Source organism: Prionailurus bengalensis, chromosome A3, assembly GCF_016509475.1.
Source record: "Prionailurus bengalensis isolate Pbe53 chromosome A3, Fcat_Pben_1.1_paternal_pri, whole genome shotgun sequence".
NCBI lineage: Eukaryota > Metazoa > Chordata > Mammalia > Carnivora > Felidae > Prionailurus > Prionailurus bengalensis.
The window spans coordinates 30,394,360-30,411,026 of NC_057354.1; the positions used below are offsets into that span (position 1 = coordinate 30,394,360).

General features: G+C 52.3%; 2 protein-coding genes across 2 annotated transcripts; both read right to left on the reverse strand.

Moving 5' to 3' along the window:
- Positions 1-303: 303 nt before the first annotated feature.
- SPEF1 (sperm flagellar 1) lies at positions 304-6,003 on the reverse strand. The gene is made up of 6 exons (XM_043602805.1): positions 3,502-6,003; positions 2,491-2,602; positions 2,034-2,190; positions 1,801-1,840; positions 1,257-1,645; positions 304-1,141 (listed from the first exon to the last, which is right to left on the reverse strand). Exons 1-5 carry the CDS (start codon positions 3,608-3,610, stop codon positions 1,581-1,583), a joined length of 483 nt encoding a protein of 160 aa, XP_043458740.1. The 5' UTR covers positions 3,611-6,003; the 3' UTR covers positions 304-1,141; positions 1,257-1,580.
- Positions 6,004-6,109: 106 nt separating this feature from the next.
- Positions 6,110-8,805, reverse strand: CENPB (centromere protein B). The gene has a single exon (XM_043602804.1). It carries the CDS (start codon positions 8,757-8,759, stop codon positions 6,939-6,941), a length of 1,821 nt encoding a protein of 606 aa, XP_043458739.1. The 5' UTR covers positions 8,760-8,805; the 3' UTR covers positions 6,110-6,938.
- Between the last annotated feature and the right edge of the window lie 7,862 nt (positions 8,806-16,667).

Below are 16,667 nucleotides of genomic sequence, written 5' to 3' on the forward strand. Positions count from 1 at the left end.
GTGTGGCTACATTTGGGGGAGAATCTGAAGCCTGGGTTTGGAGTTGGGTTTGGACAGGGCTAGAAGATTCTGTGAGGGTGAGTTTGGGGGTCAATCTAAGGCCAGTGTTAGAAGTCAGGCTGTTCTAGGGCACAAGACCTGACCCTGTGATATCGTCAACCTACCAGGCAGCGGCCACCCTGGGCCCAGCTGACCAAAGGTGAAACCCACTCTGGGCCTACAAGGCTCTTTCACTCAAAATGGGGGGAGGGGGGACGGGCAGTGCGGCTTAAGAAGGGCAAGAAATCTAGACAGAGAAGGCAGTCGCGGGAAAGATAGCACAACTTCTTTAATGGGGGTAGTGCGGTCCCGTATCTCCAAAACATTCTCAAAGGTGCCCCCCCTAGGAGGGGAGGGAAGGGTGTCTGGAACAGGCACAGCCCATGTCTTCCCCACTCCTGGCTGAAGCCACTCCTCACCCCTTCCTCTCCAGCTGCTGTGCTCTCCAGCCTCGAGTTGGGCCCCCGGTGAGCGCGCCGGAGAGGGAAGCTTCTCCTTTAGCTGCCTCGGGCAGCTTCCCCCGAGGTCCAGAGCGCAGAGAACTAGCCCGGATGGAGACGCCGCTGTCCTCAGGGCTGGGCGGGGACCTGTTTCTAGGCGTGTGCACCGAGTCGGGGCACCGCCCCCTAAGGCCCAGAGCAGGGAGCACCAAGGTGGGGCCCCTGGTGTCGGGCATGGCTTTGGGGAGCATGCCAGGTCTCTGCACGTGGCTTCTGGGTTCTGGAAAGCGGTCCATTCTCCTGACCCGAATGGAGTGGAAGGAGGTGGGTCAGTCCGGGGGCTACGTTCTGAGGGCTCCTGCCTCACTGCCCCCCAACTCACCCCCACCCCCAAGGGAGGGGAGCGCTGGCGCCCCATGAGGCTCTTTGGAGCTGCTGGCTCCACTTGCCGGTAGATCCGTCAGTCCGTCGGTGGGTGCGTGGGTGGGTGCGTCGGTCTCGGCGTCCGGGCTCTGGCGGGTACTGGGAAGTCCCCGCGCGGCCCCGGCCGCCGCTCACCGCTGCTTACGCTCTGCTTGCTGGAGCCGCCGGGAGAGATCGTCGATGCGCACGTTCTTGAGCTGCAGCAAATGCTCTAAGCGCCTCACCTTCATCTGCAGGACCTGGGCCGCGCCGCACAAAGGTCAAGCCAGAGGCCCGCTGCCTTCTGTCCCCACCACTGCAGGCCCTAAGCACCCACCGCCCCACCACCACCCGCGCATTCCCAGTCACCCTCACCTGCACAGTCTCCTGAGAGGCCAACAGCTCCTGCTCCTTTTCAGCGATCTGGAGGACGAAGCTTGGGTCGCCCTGCAGTGCCTGACTATATCCCGGAGGTCGGGGCGCCGGCAGCCGGCCCCCCCTGGGGTGGGAAGCAGCTTAGCGGAGGCCCGAACCTCAGGCCCCATTCTCATCCTTCCAATGCCCCTCAGCCAGGCCTTCGCTCCCCGTCCCCTACACCCCCACTTCCTGCTTTCCCAGGAACAACCTGCCACCACCCTTACCTGCCAGCCCTGTGTAGGGAGATCACCAGGCCTGGTGAGGTAGGAACTCCCAGCCTCCTTACCTGAGCTGCCCTCCTCCCTGGGGGTCCGGGGCACCTTCCCCTCGGGTCTTCTGGGACAAACCTGAGACCAGGCAAGTGGAGGAGTTAACCGTGCTGGAGTCCTATTTTCCTGACTTCTCCCTTGCTTCCCCCAACCCCGGCCCCCCTTCCCCCATAGGAAGGAAGGACAGGAGGAAAGCTTCTCCTGGGAGAGAAGAAAAGTAAAGGCCACTTTACCCACATCCATGTAGCCAGTGCCATCCTGGGGAGCCAGTTCCTGAAAGAACCCCCAGGGTTTACTGTGAGGTAGGATTCGCTCATCCCCAAGGAGCCCCATGTCTCTTCCGTGGTCCCCAAGACCAGGCTCCCTTTGCCAGACACCCTTCTCCCACACTTCTTGCCAAGGCGGGGCTTCCCGCTGCCTGGGAAGCTCCCACAAAGTAGTGGGAGAAACTTGAGTGGGGTGGCACCTGTAAGGAGCCCGCGCCCTGCTTCCTGCGCCTCTGGCGCTCCTCCAGGCGCTGCCTCAGCGGAATGAGCACTAACTCCACCACGCCTGGCGCGCATTGCGCGATCTTGCGCATCACGTCCTCTGGTACCGAGAAGTTCAGCTTGTTCAGCACCTTCCTGGGAATAGACACAGGAATGGAGGACTGGGTCCTCAGGGAATGAAGTGAGGGGCGTGGGGGAGAAGGAAGGGGGTGCAGCCCTGAGGGAATGAGCCAGAATCTTGGTTGTCACGTTTCCTTTGTCTCCTCAAAAACAACAACAACAAAAAACCCTTGATTTTGTTATCAGTTCTGCCTGCGTTGTCCCTCCCTACCCTGACACCAACAGAGTCCCAAGCTTCCTGGGATCCTGGGGGGGGGGGGGGGGAGGGGGGAACGGGGTTAGAGATTTCGCTAGTGCACCCAAGTATTCTGCTACCTGTTTAGGTGACCCCAGTTGTTGAGCTTCTGTTGAAGAGAGTTGGCAGGGACATAATTGTGCATCTCCACCATCTTGGGGAAGTAAAACTTGATGACTTCTGCGACCAGGACTGAGGGAATGGAAGCAGATGTGGAAAGTGGGGGAGGAGGCAGTAGGTAAGGGAGAAGGAGTAGGGAGAAGATGTGCGTGTAATGAGAGAATCGGGGGTTACAGAACGGTGTGACCAAGAGGATGGGTGGAGGTGTGGAAAGGGAACGGATGATAGGGAGGGAGGGGTGGTGGAGGAGAGAGAAGGAGTTCAAGAAAGCAAGATTAGAAATGAGTGATCAGCCTCCAGCATACCCCAGAGAAGCAGCATCCCATCCCCATTAACTCAAGCATATGAAAACTGAGGTGTCTGGTCTTCAGAGAAGGAGTCTCCAAGAGAGCCTATCAGGAGCCTGGGGCCCCACCCTAGGCATTCACATGGACACACACACACACACACACACACACACACACACTCCAACAGCAAAGTCCCAGGATCACAAACACATAGGCACACAAGACCCCCTACATGCATACAGGACAGAATGTATCAACAAACATATGCACATACACAAGCTCAGAATCCCACAAGACAGATATATAGAATATAGTAATGAACAAGTACATACAAAGAGATGCACAAAAACAGACACACGTCTTAGTCATTAAAGTCCCAGGAGGGCATCACAGACTCACACTCAGACACCACAACCACACATGCCTAAAGAATAGAACAAGGGGACATACATATAGACCCACACACAGCCATATTCCCACAGATACAGATAAACACACACGCGCACACATTTGTATAATTGAAGTTCCAGGAGATAGTCAGACACCCCCCCCCCAACATACACATACCCACACGCACAGAAACACAAAGAGACACAGACCCCTTACACACGTACATACAGAATATGTAGACAAATACGGACACATGGGACACTCACAGGGATGCACACACACTAAGGTGCACACCTCCATCACTGAAGTCCCTGGAGAGATTTCTCTTGGGCCGGGATAGGGGAATGTTGTCTACCCACAGGTACAGCTGGTGCAACGCCTCCTCGTCCACGCTGCCAGCCATTGGCACCACCAGCAAGGCAAGACCGTTCCAGTCGTGCAGCGTCAGCGCCAAACCGCACGATCTCTCAGATGCCTCTTCTTTCGCCACCGAAGGCGCCCAGACCGGCCTCTGCCTCTCAAACCGGGAAACTCGCTTCCCAGCTGGGAGCAGCCATATTGTTTTCTGAAACCATGGCAACTATCCTTGACTCGGAGGGGAACAGGGGCTTCTGGGAATTGTAGTTTTCTCCCTCTACCTACTCTCAGGCCCCAGCTTTGAATAGGCGATTAGGTGGCCTTGTCTTCCCAGCATCTGCGCCCACTCCACCTGATCAGCCACTGGCCCACCCTGGGACCTGCCAAACCCAACTGGGCCCTCAGAATCCCTGCCCCAGCATCCTCAGGGCCGAGATTCCCCTTCTGGATCCTTCAGCTATCAGTCCCAAGTGAAGGCAGCATCCCAACGTTCCTCAGCTTTATCTGGGTGTCCACTGTAATTAATCATCTGCTGCTTCCCATCTGGATTGTGTGATAGGCTGTGTGACAGTGCCTCCTTGCTGGGTCCCTCCTCAAAGCTCTGTGCTATTAAGGCCATCACCACTACTGCCCTTCCCAGCAGTGTCCTGGTAGGGCATTTAATGTCACCCAGACTCCCAAGGAGAATACTAGGGCTCAAGGCCAGTGCCTCGGGCAGGTTATTTAACTCCTTAACCTTATTTTCCCCCTTTGTGAAGTGGGAATGGTTCTATTTGTCCCAGTGGGGTAAGAGGGAGGAAAATGGGAAGGGTACTTACAGATCTGCATTTGTATGGGGACTGAGGATATGGGAATTGACTACAGGTATAAAAGCTGTAATAGCTCCTGTAAACACTCCCATAATCCCTCATCTCCCTCCAAAGAGCTGTTCTTCCTTGGGTTAAAAATGGACTTCAGTAGCCAGTTCCATTTCAAAGGAGCACTATTTTTAGAAGGGTTAGGGATGTGGGTTCTGCCATAGTGAAAGGACACAAAGTAGCAGTAAAGGGGCTCCTAGGGTCAGCCAGGGAAGAAAGTTTGCTTCCACCGAAGACTAGCAATGTGGCTTTGGACACATTACTGGACCTCTCTGTGTCTGTTTTCTCGTGGTTTCACCTACCTCATAGGGGTTTTGTGAGCATCTAAAGTGCTTAGCACAGCGCCTGGCACACAGCAAGGGCCCTATTAACATCACTTGGTGCCATCATTATTGAGATGATCTCAGTTCCAGCAGAAGAGAAGACAAATGGAAATGATTTGCCTTGTGGGTATTTGAGATGAGGGACTGGGTTGAACAGGGGCACCTGGGGAGAAACCTACCGCTCCCATCTTACTCCAGAGCAGGCCAGGGGGTAGGCTGGGCTTCCTTAGGACTTTCCAGTTTCCTCCTCCATAGCTCAGATGGAGGTAAGGGGAATCCCAACTACTTTTTGCCGTCACTTAGTTTCATTGCCTTTAAGGCTTACAGGGAAACCCTGAGTTCCAGGAGTGTGGAAGGCCAAGTATGGAATCGTCACTCTACCTTCTTGTTTTAAAATCATACATATTGGTCGTGCCTTTCTGAAGGGACCACACCCAGGGCAGGCAAGGGACAAAAGATGGCCTAGATATCCCCCCACCCCCAACATTCCAGGGTGGAGAGAGGAAGAACTGAAAGGAAGTAGTGGGGAGGGAACCACAGTGGTGATGTGCCAGCCCTGGTGAAGGTGGGAAAACCGGTTTGGGGCCCAGAGCTGCCTGGCCTCCCCAAGCCCAGGCCCTCCCCTAGTTGGAACCAAGGGGGCCTGAGGGCCTCAATGAGGGAGGGGCTGGGCCCTGACAGGAGAAAAGGGGTTAAAGATCAGCAGAGGCACCAATCTTCACCTTTGGACTGGGTGCCCCCTGGAGGGCACCACAAAGCGAGTTGCCCATTCTTCCTCAGCCTCTTGGGGGTGCAATGTATCCCAGGAATTTTATCTTCCTCCTGTACTGTCCCCAGGATAACCAGCCACCAGGCTTGGAAATGCTAATCACCGAAAGGCCTAAAGGGCTCCCTCTTTAAGCATCAAAAGTAAACCAAGGGAGGCCCTGTATGTACCTCCGAACTCCAACCTGGACCACAGGAGTTGCCCCAACGCTCCTTTTGCTCTGCCTTCTGGCCCCACTCCTACAAGGACCAACTTTAACGGGCTTGATAGGCCTAGTTCCCAGTTTAATTTGGTCCAACAGGGATTGCTGGCTCCCTCCCTTCCCTCCTAGCCAACTGATCCTGAGCTGCTTCTTTCTAACCCCAAAGCAGGATAAGGCCCGACTTCCTCAAACCCAAGGAGATACACTAAAGACCCCTTCCTCCCCAAGCTTGGATAATACTTAGATATGGAGGTGGTCCCTCACCCCAGTCAGGGTGTAGGCTGTGGCCGCCCTCTCAACGCTTGGTTCCATGTCCCACCAGAGCAAGGACCAAAGGGAGCCAGGAAAGGACGTGTTCCCAAGACAGACGCAAGCCCAGACCATGAAGGATGCACCCTTGGCTGTTAAAACGTTCACCCCCACAAAAGGGGGGTGGACAGATTTATTGAATTCAGACTGGGAAAGGAGCGGCTGGATGGCTGGACTCTGGGCCCAGCCCCAGGCACCCTGCCCAGGATAGGGCCCTGCCAGAGAGGGAGGAGAGGCATGGGGCCTGCAGCTACCCACAAGGGAAGTGCCCATTATCACTCCCCTGGAGGGCCTCTTGGGAACCTCCAATTTGGAAAGAAAACCAAGGGCCACAGTAACCTGGACTGGGCCAGAGAAAGGGATTGGGAAGATGGGGAAGCAGGCAGAGGCAGGCTCAGGAGCCTGCGGTGAGTTAGACTGTGCTTCTCAAGGCGGCCCAGGGGCAGGGTGGGGGGCTGCCAGCCTTGTGGCGGCCTAGGCTGGACTTTCCTCTGGAGCCCTTCCCAGAATGGCTTTGGGGTCCCCCCCACCAAACACCTGGTGTGGACGGCAGAGGGGAGAGGCACTCTCCGGCCGGGAGCGTCCAGGGCCCAACCCTGGCTGCTACTGTGGCCTAGTCCACTGATGGCACGGTGTGGTAGCACCGGACAGCTCCCCACCCTCCCCACCTGGTCCCCCAAGCCCAGGGGCAAATGGGGAGGAAAGAGGACTCTGAGAAAGAGGCAATAAGCAGGCAGTGAGGCTGACCCCAGCCCTGGGCCCTACCGAGGTGGCTGGGCCTGTCACAGGGCCAGAGGAACATCACTAAAGGATCTGGAGCTCCCCATTCTGGCTCCATCCACAGCGGCTGCCCAGAGAGTCCTCTGCCCTGGGCTGGTGCTGCCACATCTGGGTCGGGCATGGCTAGGCCCAGTGGCTCAGCTCTGATGTCCAAGACCCCGAACTCCTGCCTGCCGGGCATGGTTCTTCCTGGTCACGTGGACCAGATCGTGTTCCAAATGAAGGATGTGGCTCTGCACACGGTCATCAATGGGGAAGGAAGTCAGGTACCTCTTGACCATAGCGAAGTAAGCCATGGCCTCCCCAAAGCTGGGCACAGGCACCTCATCACCATCTTCCTCCTCATCTTCATCATCTTCATCCTCCTCATCATCCTCATCTTCCTCCTCTTCCTCACTGTCAGACTCAGAGTCCTCTTCACCTTCCAGGAAATGGAGAGTAGGGCACTGGGCCTCCTCCTGGGCACTGTAGCCCCCGAAGCTGCCACCAGCTTCTACTACCCCCTGGGCCCAGTCCTCAGCCTCCAAGCCCTCAGAGGAGCTCTCTTCCTCCTCTTCCTCCTCCTCTTCATCACTGTCATCAACATCACCCTCCTCTTCCACCTCCTCTTCCTCCCCCAACTCCTCTCCTTCCCCCCCTTCCTCCTCCTCACCCTCTTCTTCCTCCTCCTCCTCCTCCCCTTCACCCTCCTCTTCCTCTTCCTCCTCTTCTTCTTCCTCCTCTTCCTCCTCCTCCTCTTCCTCCCCCTCACTCTTGAGGGCAGTGGTGATGGTGGCATTTGGGCCACCCCCGAAGCCAGCCTCACGAAAGCAGGCAGCTATGTCCGAAGGCTCCACTGCCTGCCAGGCGGCAGCCACGAAGTGCAAGGCCTCCATCAAACCTAGCTGCAGGCCTGAACGATCCTGGCCCTCTAGTGCGGCCATGGCCTTGAGTAGCATAGCCTGGCGGTAGTGGCCCTTCACCTGTTGGACCACTCCCCGCTCCAGCGGCTGCACGGTGCCCGGTGGGAAGAAGGCCAGCTGTACATGCCGCAGGCCGGAGGTATCCAGGGATTGGGCAGCCAGGCGGCCGGCCAGTAGCAGGACTCGGCGAGACTCTGCAGCCATGCGAGTGTCCAGGGCCTTCAGGTACTTGGCCAGGGCCTGCGTGGTGACACCACCCTTAGAGTTGGCAGTGTAGTCGCAAGGCAGGCCGGCTTGGCCTGCACGGGGCTTGGCCGACTTGCCGGCCACAAGCGGGGGCAGCTTCTCGCTACCGTCTGCGTTGGCGCACAGCAGGACGCTCAGGCGCTGGGTGGCCCTGCGCGCCCGTCCATCGCTGCCGCACAGCCCCGCAGCCTGGTCGGGCAGGAAGTCGTACCACAGACTGGTCTCAATGGCGCTGAACACGTCCTGGGAGGCGTAGCCCTCGGCCACCGACGGCGGCTGCTCCTCCCGAGCGCGCCAGCCCGTCGAACCCCCGCCGCTGCCCTCCGAGGGCACCGCAGGTGGGCTGGCGGGAGCCGCTGGGGGCCGGGGAGCAGCACTGCGCGACCGGGCGCGGGCCACACCGCTGCAGGACACCACACCGTGGCGCCGGCGGAAGCGGTCCAGCCAACCGTTGGAGGCGGTGAAGTCGTCCATGCCCAGCTCCTCGGCTATACGCAGCGCCTTCTCCTTGAGGATGATGCCCTTGACGGGTAGGCCAGCGGCGCGGATCTGCTGGAACCAGGCGATGAGCAGCCCCTCGAGCTTGTCGTAGGGGGACAGCTTGTTGGTCTTGCGGCAGGTGGAGGCCACACCGTACTTGCGCTCCGACGCCAGGATGGCGCGCTTGTTCTTCAGGATGGTGCTCAGCGTGGACGGCGGGATGTTGAAGCGCCGCGCGATCTCGCCCTTGCGCAAGTCCGGGTTCTCCTCCACCTCCTGGATGATCCGCGACTTCTCCCGGAACGTCAGCTGCCGCCGCTTGGGGCCCATCCCGGCGCGCCCCCCGCCCCGGGGCCCGGCGCCACCGCCGCCGCCCCGGGGCGGGGGGCCCGGGCCCGCGGCGGGGGGCACCTGGCGGCCTCTCCCGCGCGCCCCGCCCGAGACAAAGCGGCTCGCGGGGCGGCGGGCGGGGCGGTGACCCGGCCGGGCCGGGGGCACCTTCGGGGGCGCCGGCGGGCGCGGCGCCGGGCGGCGGGCGGCAGGCGGCGGGCGCGGGCGAGGGCGGGCGGCGCGGGCGCGGAAGGCAGGAAGTGCCGCGGCGCGGGGAGCAGGGAGCGCGGCGAGCGGGGCGGAGCGGGCGGAGCGGGATCTCGCGGGAAGCGCGGGGACGCCCGGCGCCGCCTCCCCGCCCTCCGCGCCCACCCCCCTCCCCGCCGCCCCGGACCGACCGCGGGGGGGCGCTGCGGCCTGCTGGACCCGCCAGCGCTCGAGCGTCCGGAGACCCGCGGGCGAACGCGCGGGCAGGGGCGCAGTGCCCGGCCTCTGCGCCCAGTGGGCACCGACCTGCTGTTTATAAAGAAGAACAACTGTGTTTTGTGGTTTTTGTTTTGTGACAGCAAAATCTGCGGATCTGAAAAATACAGGAAACTAAAAATCATCTTTCACCCCAACACCTGGAGAAATGCGCAGGTAACATTTTGGTACGTTTCCTTCCAGTCTTTTCTCTAGGTTCATGCAGTTTTCTTTTTAAAAATTTATTGCATACAACTGGCATCAGATGTATACACTGTATAACTGGCATCTCCTGCTGTTTCACCTGGCATCAAGTGATGAGAATTTTGCCACTTGATGAAGTATTGCCAACATGCTTTTTAATAGTTGTGTATTGTTCCAATTATGGGTGAACACTAATCTGTGTAGCCTATTGTTACCCATTTAGATTACTTTTACAAGCAGCATTACAATTTTAAATCTATTTGCTAGTAATCCCCAAATCCATAGATGAACACTGATAACATCTCCGTGTGTCACCTTCTGGACTTTTCCATGCATACAGGCATAAATGTGTTTTCAGCTACAGAAATAATGTCGTTTATATATATAAAAGCATACATACACATGAATCCCTGAAACCTCCTCCTGCACCAAACAAATAAAAATGACATATTCTTTTTTTTTTTTTTTAATTTTTTTTTCAACGTTTATTTATTTTTGGGACAGAGAGAGACAGAGCATGAACGGGGGAGGGGCAGAGAGAGAGGGAGACACAGAATCGGAAACAGGCTCCAGGCTCTGAGCCATCAGCCCAGAGCGCGATGCCGGGCTCGAACTCACGGACCGCGAGATCGTGACCTGGCTGAAGTCAGGGGCTTAACCGACTGCGCCACCCAGGCGCCCCTAAAAATGACATATTCTTAAAACAATGAATGCTTTGCAGTAGTTTAAAAAAAAAATCTCTTAGAGTAGCTTGAGGTGTGTAGTCAAAGAGGAAGGCTGTGACCCAGGGGGATGGGCTAAGGACCTGGGATGATCTGGATGAGGCTACAAACAAGTGGATGTGTACAAAGAAGAGGACCAAGGACAGTGCCCTGGGCTCTCCAAGGTTAAGGATTCAAGAAAGGACTAACAAGAAATTCATGAAAAACAGCTGAAGAGGTTGGAGAAACACCAGGCCTGTATGGTGTTCTGGAGGCCAAGGGAAGAAAGTGTAACTCACTGCTGTGTTACCGTGTATATTTCTTTGAATGCCATTTGAATGTGAATTTTCTAGTCATGTTTTTTGTCCATGTTTCTCTTGTATTTGTCTTTTTGTGGACTTACAGGAGCTCTTCATATGCTCTGGACACAAAATCTTTGTTAATTATATTGCAAATATTTTCTTCCAGTCTGCTACTTATCCTCTAACTTAGTCTAGGGAATCTTAAATATGAGAAGTTTGTAACCTTTAAGTAAGCAGCTGTGTCAATTTTTTCCTTTAGTGTTTCTGGGTTTTGTGTCTTACGTAGGCCTTTCCCAGTCCTGAGACATAAAAAATATTCTTCTAATCACAAGGTCTAGAAGAACATGGGAGATTTTTCCCTACAGGGGCCAGATCAGTGCTTGGCCCATAATGGGTATATGGTTCCTGTGCAAAGGTGAGTGTAAGGCTACGTGTCCGAGACTCCTTGCCACACATTTTCAGGAAACCGTGTCTACATTTTGGTGGTTTCATCAATGTACACATATGTCCCTCCTGCCTCTTCACCCATCTTGGCTCATAATCAATGTGTGTTTGGGTGAATGGGCAATGGGTGGGCTTTTTTTTTTTTTTTCTACTTCACTGAATTTTCCCATAAGCAAGTACAACAGGACCTTTAAAAGGAGAATGGAAAGATTGCTGAGGGGCATGAAGAATAATGATTAGGTAGGTAGAATGGGTATTAGGCCTAGTGGGTAGCTTTGGACAGCCTAGGCCAAGACAAGAGAAGGTGGACTGTGGACTTCTCTAAGGTGGGGAATTGGAAAGATGGGGCTTACAGATGGAGGTGGGGGGATCCCAGGGCTCCAGATGGATTGACGTAGGAATTGCTCAGCTGAGAGGGAGTGGAAATGGGCCCTATGCCCTGCTACAGGCAGCAGGTAGACCAGATATCTGGAAATGGCTGTGCTGTCAACACAAGTGTGTGACTTCTTTTTTGTCCTGGAAGTGGCCATACTGGTATTTTTTTGTGGAAACCAAGGATGGGCCTGGAAGGTGAACACAATGTGGGCCTATTGATAGAGGTGGATACAGTTACTAGGACAGAGATTGTCTAGATATTTGAGGACATCTCTAGAGTTTCTAGAGCCAAGAGTCCCAAGAGAAATACATTTCTCCCCTAATCTTCCATAATTCTACTCACACTTTCTTTTTTTTTTTTTAATTTTGAGAGAGAGTGAGGAAGAGCATGTGAGAGCAGGGGAGGGGCAGAGAGAGAGGGAGAGAGAGAATCGCAAGCAGGCTACACACTGTCAGCACAGAGCCCAACGTGGGGCTTGAACTCATGAAATGAGAGATCATGACCTGAGCCAAAATCAAGAGTCAGACACTTAACTAACTGAACCACCCAGGTGGCCCCATCCTTTCATTTTTTGAAGTTTATGTATTCATTTTGAGAGAGAGAGAGAGAGCAGGGGAGGAGCAGAGAAACAGGGAGAGAGAGAATCCCAAGTTCAGGGCTCGAACTCACAAACCGTGAGATCATGGCCTGAGCTGAAATCAAGAGTCAGACACTTAACTGACTGAGCCACCCAGGTGCTCCCCCCATCCTTTCATTTTAACAGCTTTATTGAGATATATTTCACGTATCATACAATTCACCCATTTAGCATATACAATTCATAGATACATGCAACTATCACCACAGTCAGTTTTAGAACATTTTCATCACCTTAGAAAGAAACCCCTGCCTGGATACCTCATATGAATGGAATCAATAACACATGTCTTTTATGACTGGCTTCTTTCACTTAGAGTCATATTTTCAAGATTCATCCATGATGAACTATCTGTTAGTGCTTTATTCTTTTCTTACAGCTGAATAATATTCTATTGTATGGATATAAGGCATTTTTATCCATTTATCATTTGATGGACATTTGGATTATTTCTGTTTTGGCAGTTACGAATAATGCTGCTGTAAGCATTTGTTTGCAAGCTTTTGTGTGAACATGTTTTCATTTTTCTCGGGTATATAGCTGGGAGTGGAGTTGCTGGGTCATATGGTAACTCTTATGGTTTTTTTTTTTAATTTTTTTAACGTTTATTTATTTTTGAGACAGAGAGAGACAGAGAATGAACAGGGGAGGGTCAGAGAGAGAGGGAGACACAGAATCTGAAACGGGCTCCAGGCTCTGAGCTGTCAGCACAGAGCCCGACGCGGGGCTCGAACTCACGGACGGTGAGATCATGACCTGAGCCGAAGTCGGACGTTTAACCGACTGAGCCACCCAGGCGCCCCAGGTAACTCTTATGTTTAATTGTCTGGGGAACTACCGGATTGAGTACCAGATTCAGGTCTTTGAATTAACTTGAAAATTGTACCTGTTCTTTGGAAAATATTTCAAAATACAGAAGATGTTGAGGGTACAAACATTTAATTCCACTATTCAGAGCATATTCTTGTGGGATACTTTTCTATGCATGTTGTTTTTAGTGGGACCATAGTTGGCATAATATTTTGTAGCCCATATTGTGAACATCTTTTCACGTCAATAATTATTTTCATCAGTGAGTTTCAACTTTCTTTTACGCTAGGAACCCTCTCTTGAAAAGACCATCTTCTGAGAGCCCATTATGTAATCACTCAAATATCAACAATTACTTATTGGGCCCCTGCTGGATGCCAAGCATCCCTACCTGCCCCCATGCCCATTCTCTTTAAAAGCTGCAGGTATTACACGGTATAGAGGAGTCACCTCATTAGCTGCTCCCCTGTAAGAACACCCAGCTTGCTCTCTGCATTTCATTGTTACTAACGATGACTCAATGAACAAACATCTGTGTGTACTTTTATCATCTCTTTAAGAGAAATCCGTAGAGGTGGGATATGGGGTCAGAGGCCAACCTTGGCCGTGGGCCCATACGAGGTGCCTGGAGATGAGAGAAGAGGCAAATGACTTGGTCCCTGTTCTTCAGCTCAGTCAGCTTGAGGAAGTGACATTCGGGAAAGGGAAAAGCAGATTTCAATAAATAAAGCTCATATCTTGCAATAGTTCCTTTTTAGGAATTCATTCTGTGTATGCCTGCCGCATCAATGTAAAAATGAATAACCTGAATGTTCAGCATTAGGGAATTGAGTAAATATATGCCTTTATGGTACTCATATGGATCCACCTCCAAGTAAAAGAAAGCAAGGGGTAAAACAATGTTTCACATACTGTTTGTTATATCTGTAAAAATATGGACATATGCTTGTACATATATAGACCTACACTGCCCACTATGGTAGCCACTAATAGCATGTGATTATTGAGCACTGGAAATGTGGTGAGTACAAGCTGAGATTGGCTGTGAGTGTAAGATGCACATTGGACTTTGAGACTTGGTACCAAAAAAAAGTATCTAAAATATCTAATTAGCAGCACCTAATCTCACAGCTCATGCGTGGGTTCAAGCCCTGCATTGGGGTTACCTGCTGGAAGCCAGCTTGGGATTTTCTCTCTCTCTCTCTCTCAATCCTCCTCCGCTCATGTGCTCTCTCTCTCTCTCTCTCTCTCTCTCTCTCAAAATAAATAAATAAACTTTCAAATAAAATATCTAATTAACAATTATAATATTGATAATATGTTTAAATGATAACATTTTGAATATATTAGATTAAATAAAATATTAAAATTTCAACTGTTTCTTTTATATTTTTTAATGTGGCTACTAGAAGATTTTAAATTATGTATATGGCTCATATTTGTGCCTGCCATTATGTTTCTATTGCCTAGGACTGTCATAGACTATCTCCAGAATATGCAACAAGTTTATGATAGTGACTGCATCTGTTCTGAATGTTTGTGTGGGATGGAAGATTGACTTTTCACTGCTGTTTTGTACCATTTGAATTTTCTCCCTTGTTCAAATTTTTGGTACCATGAACCAATTTTTTTTAAGTTTATTTATTTGTTTTTGAGAGAGAGAGAGAGAGAGAGAGAGAGAGAGAGAGAGGGAGCTCACGAGGAGGGGAGGGGCAAAGGGAGAGAGAATCCGAAGCAGGCTTTGTGCTGTTAGCATGTAGCCCTACACGAGGCTTGAACCCACAAATGGTGAGATCATGCCTGAGCCAAAATCAAGAGCCCGACACTCAACTGACCGAGCCACCCAGGCACCCCAGTAACATGTTCCAATTTTAAAAAACCATTTAACATGTCACAAGCCATGACGGAAAAGGCACTAGAAAAATGAATCCCATAAAGATGCCATGTGGATGGAGTACTATGTGGCAATGAGAAAGAATGAAATATGGCCCTTTGTAGCAACATGGATGGAACTGGAGAGTGTGATGCTAAGTGAAATAAGCCATACAGAGAAAGACAGATACCATATGTTTTTACTCTTATGTGGATCCTGAGAAACTTAACAGAAACCCATGGGGGAGGGGAAGGAAAAAAAAAAAACCTCCCAGGTTAGAGTGGGAGAGAGCCAAAGCATAAGAGACTCTTAAAAACTGAGAACGGGGCACCTGGGTAGCTCAGTCGGTTGGACGTCCGACTTTGGCTCAGGTCATGATCTCGCGGTCTGTGAGTTTGAGCCCCGCGTCGGGCTCTGTGCTGACAGCTCAGAGCCTGGAGCCTGTTTTGGATTCTGTGTCTCCCTCTCTCTCTGACCTTCCCCCCGTTCATGCTCTGTCTCTCTGTCTCAAAAATGAATAAATGTTAAAAAAAATTAAAAAAAAACTGAGAACAAACTGAGGGTTGATGGGGGGTGGGAGGGAGGGGAGGGTGGGTGATGGGTATTGAGGAGGGCACCTTTTGGGATGAGCACTGGGTGTTGTATGGAAACCAATTTGACAATAAATTTCATATATTGAAAAAAAAATAAATTTAAAAAAAATCCCGTGTGGGAACAGGCTTAGAAGCAGAAGGATTTTGCAAACGTGATAATGTTTCCTTCTTTTCTGCCAAGGTACTGGGGTCACACCAGACCCCCTTAAGTGAGCCCACAGCTTGATGTGTACAGTTTAGAGGCACGGTGTTCCTTTCATGGGAAGTGGAGCTTTCTGAAGCCCAGAATTGTCATTGTAACCAGGACCTGGCTGGATGTGGGGAGTTGTTTCTCATACAAAATGATTGCAAATATCTATTTTAGCTTATTTTTATTGACTATCTTTTTTTTTTTTTAATTGGGCACATAATCTGTGATCTAACTGGCAAAAGGAGATGTGGGAAGATACACAGAGCTGATGGGAGGAATGCTCTGGAATGACCCCTCTGTGGTCTTGGGCTCTCCTCACTGGCCCAGAGGTGACCTCTGACTGTGAGATTTCAAAGGATTCAAGAGTGTCACACTCCCCCCCCCTTTTGTTGACCACACACAGATACACCTTCTCCACACCCTGTAGAAGCGTGTAAGCACATTCGTATGTGTGTGTGTGTGTGTGTGTGTGTGTGTGTGTGTGTGTGTGTTGGGGGGGTTAGGGTTGATTTTGAAAACACAACTCTTCAGTTTTATTTCTGGTCTTTGAAGTGGGAGGCCTCACAGACTGTCTCCTCCCCCAGTCCCCCATCCTGGGGACAGCCACAGGCTGGACTGTGAGTAGTGGCTAGAGATGGGGAGCTGGACCCTTGATCCAGGGTGGATGAACCTGAAACCTCAGCCCTGTCCAGCACTAAGTATATAGCACCTGACACATCACAGAAGCTGGGCAAACTGTTGGGAAAAGGAAAAGTCATGAACCCCACCCTCCTCCTCACCACTCTCAGGTAGGACTGGGGGTCTTTGCATCCCCTTCTTCCGCAAGTCCCCTAGCCACCCAACCTCCTACCGCCAGGCCCTCCCTTCGGCCACTCCCACCCACTGCACCTTGGCAGGAGGGATGGGACTACGCAAGAGGCGCAAAGCCCTCAGCTCCTGCTTTCCCAGCTGTGCTCCACCCCTCCAGAGGCCAACTCCTTGCTGGGCAGATGGGATGGAAAAGCAGCTTACCACCCATTCACTTTTGGGTGCAGCCTTCCGGTCTCATTCCAGGAAAGCAGGATTGATGAAAAGCGATTAGTCCGAAGGTGCTCAGTTTAAACTAGTGATAAATTCAGTTTCCCTCGCCATCAAAGACACAAATTAAACAATGTGATGCCATTGACATCACCTTAGCCAAACCGTCGGTGGGTGTGAGAAACTTCCATTAATTGGGTTCTGAGGTCGTAGACACCTTCTTTGGCCCCAACCGCTAAAACCTATGGCTAGGTCAGGCATTAGAGCCTCCTCTGGGGTTGCTGGAGAAAATTAGACCC

What these genes read in the sequence shown, in the direction of transcription:
- SPEF1 (XM_043602805.1), bottom strand. Translation starts at nt 3,610, where the DNA reads ATGGCTGGCAGCGTGGACGAGGAGGCGTTGCACCAGCTGTACCTGTGG. An exon ending in AACTGGGGTCACCTAAACAG is followed by an intron (nt 2,191 to 2,490) that starts GTAGCAGAATAC and finishes GTCTATTCCCAG; the next exon opens with GAAGGTGCTGAACAAGCTGA. An exon ending in CACTGGCTACATGGATGTGG is followed by an intron (nt 1,646 to 1,800) that starts GTAAAGTGGCCT and finishes GCCTGGTCTCAG; the next exon opens with GTTTGTCCCAGAAGACCCGA.
- CENPB (XM_043602804.1), bottom strand. Translation starts at nt 8,759, where the DNA reads ATGGGCCCCAAGCGGCGGCAGCTGACGTTCCGGGAGAAGTCGCGGATC.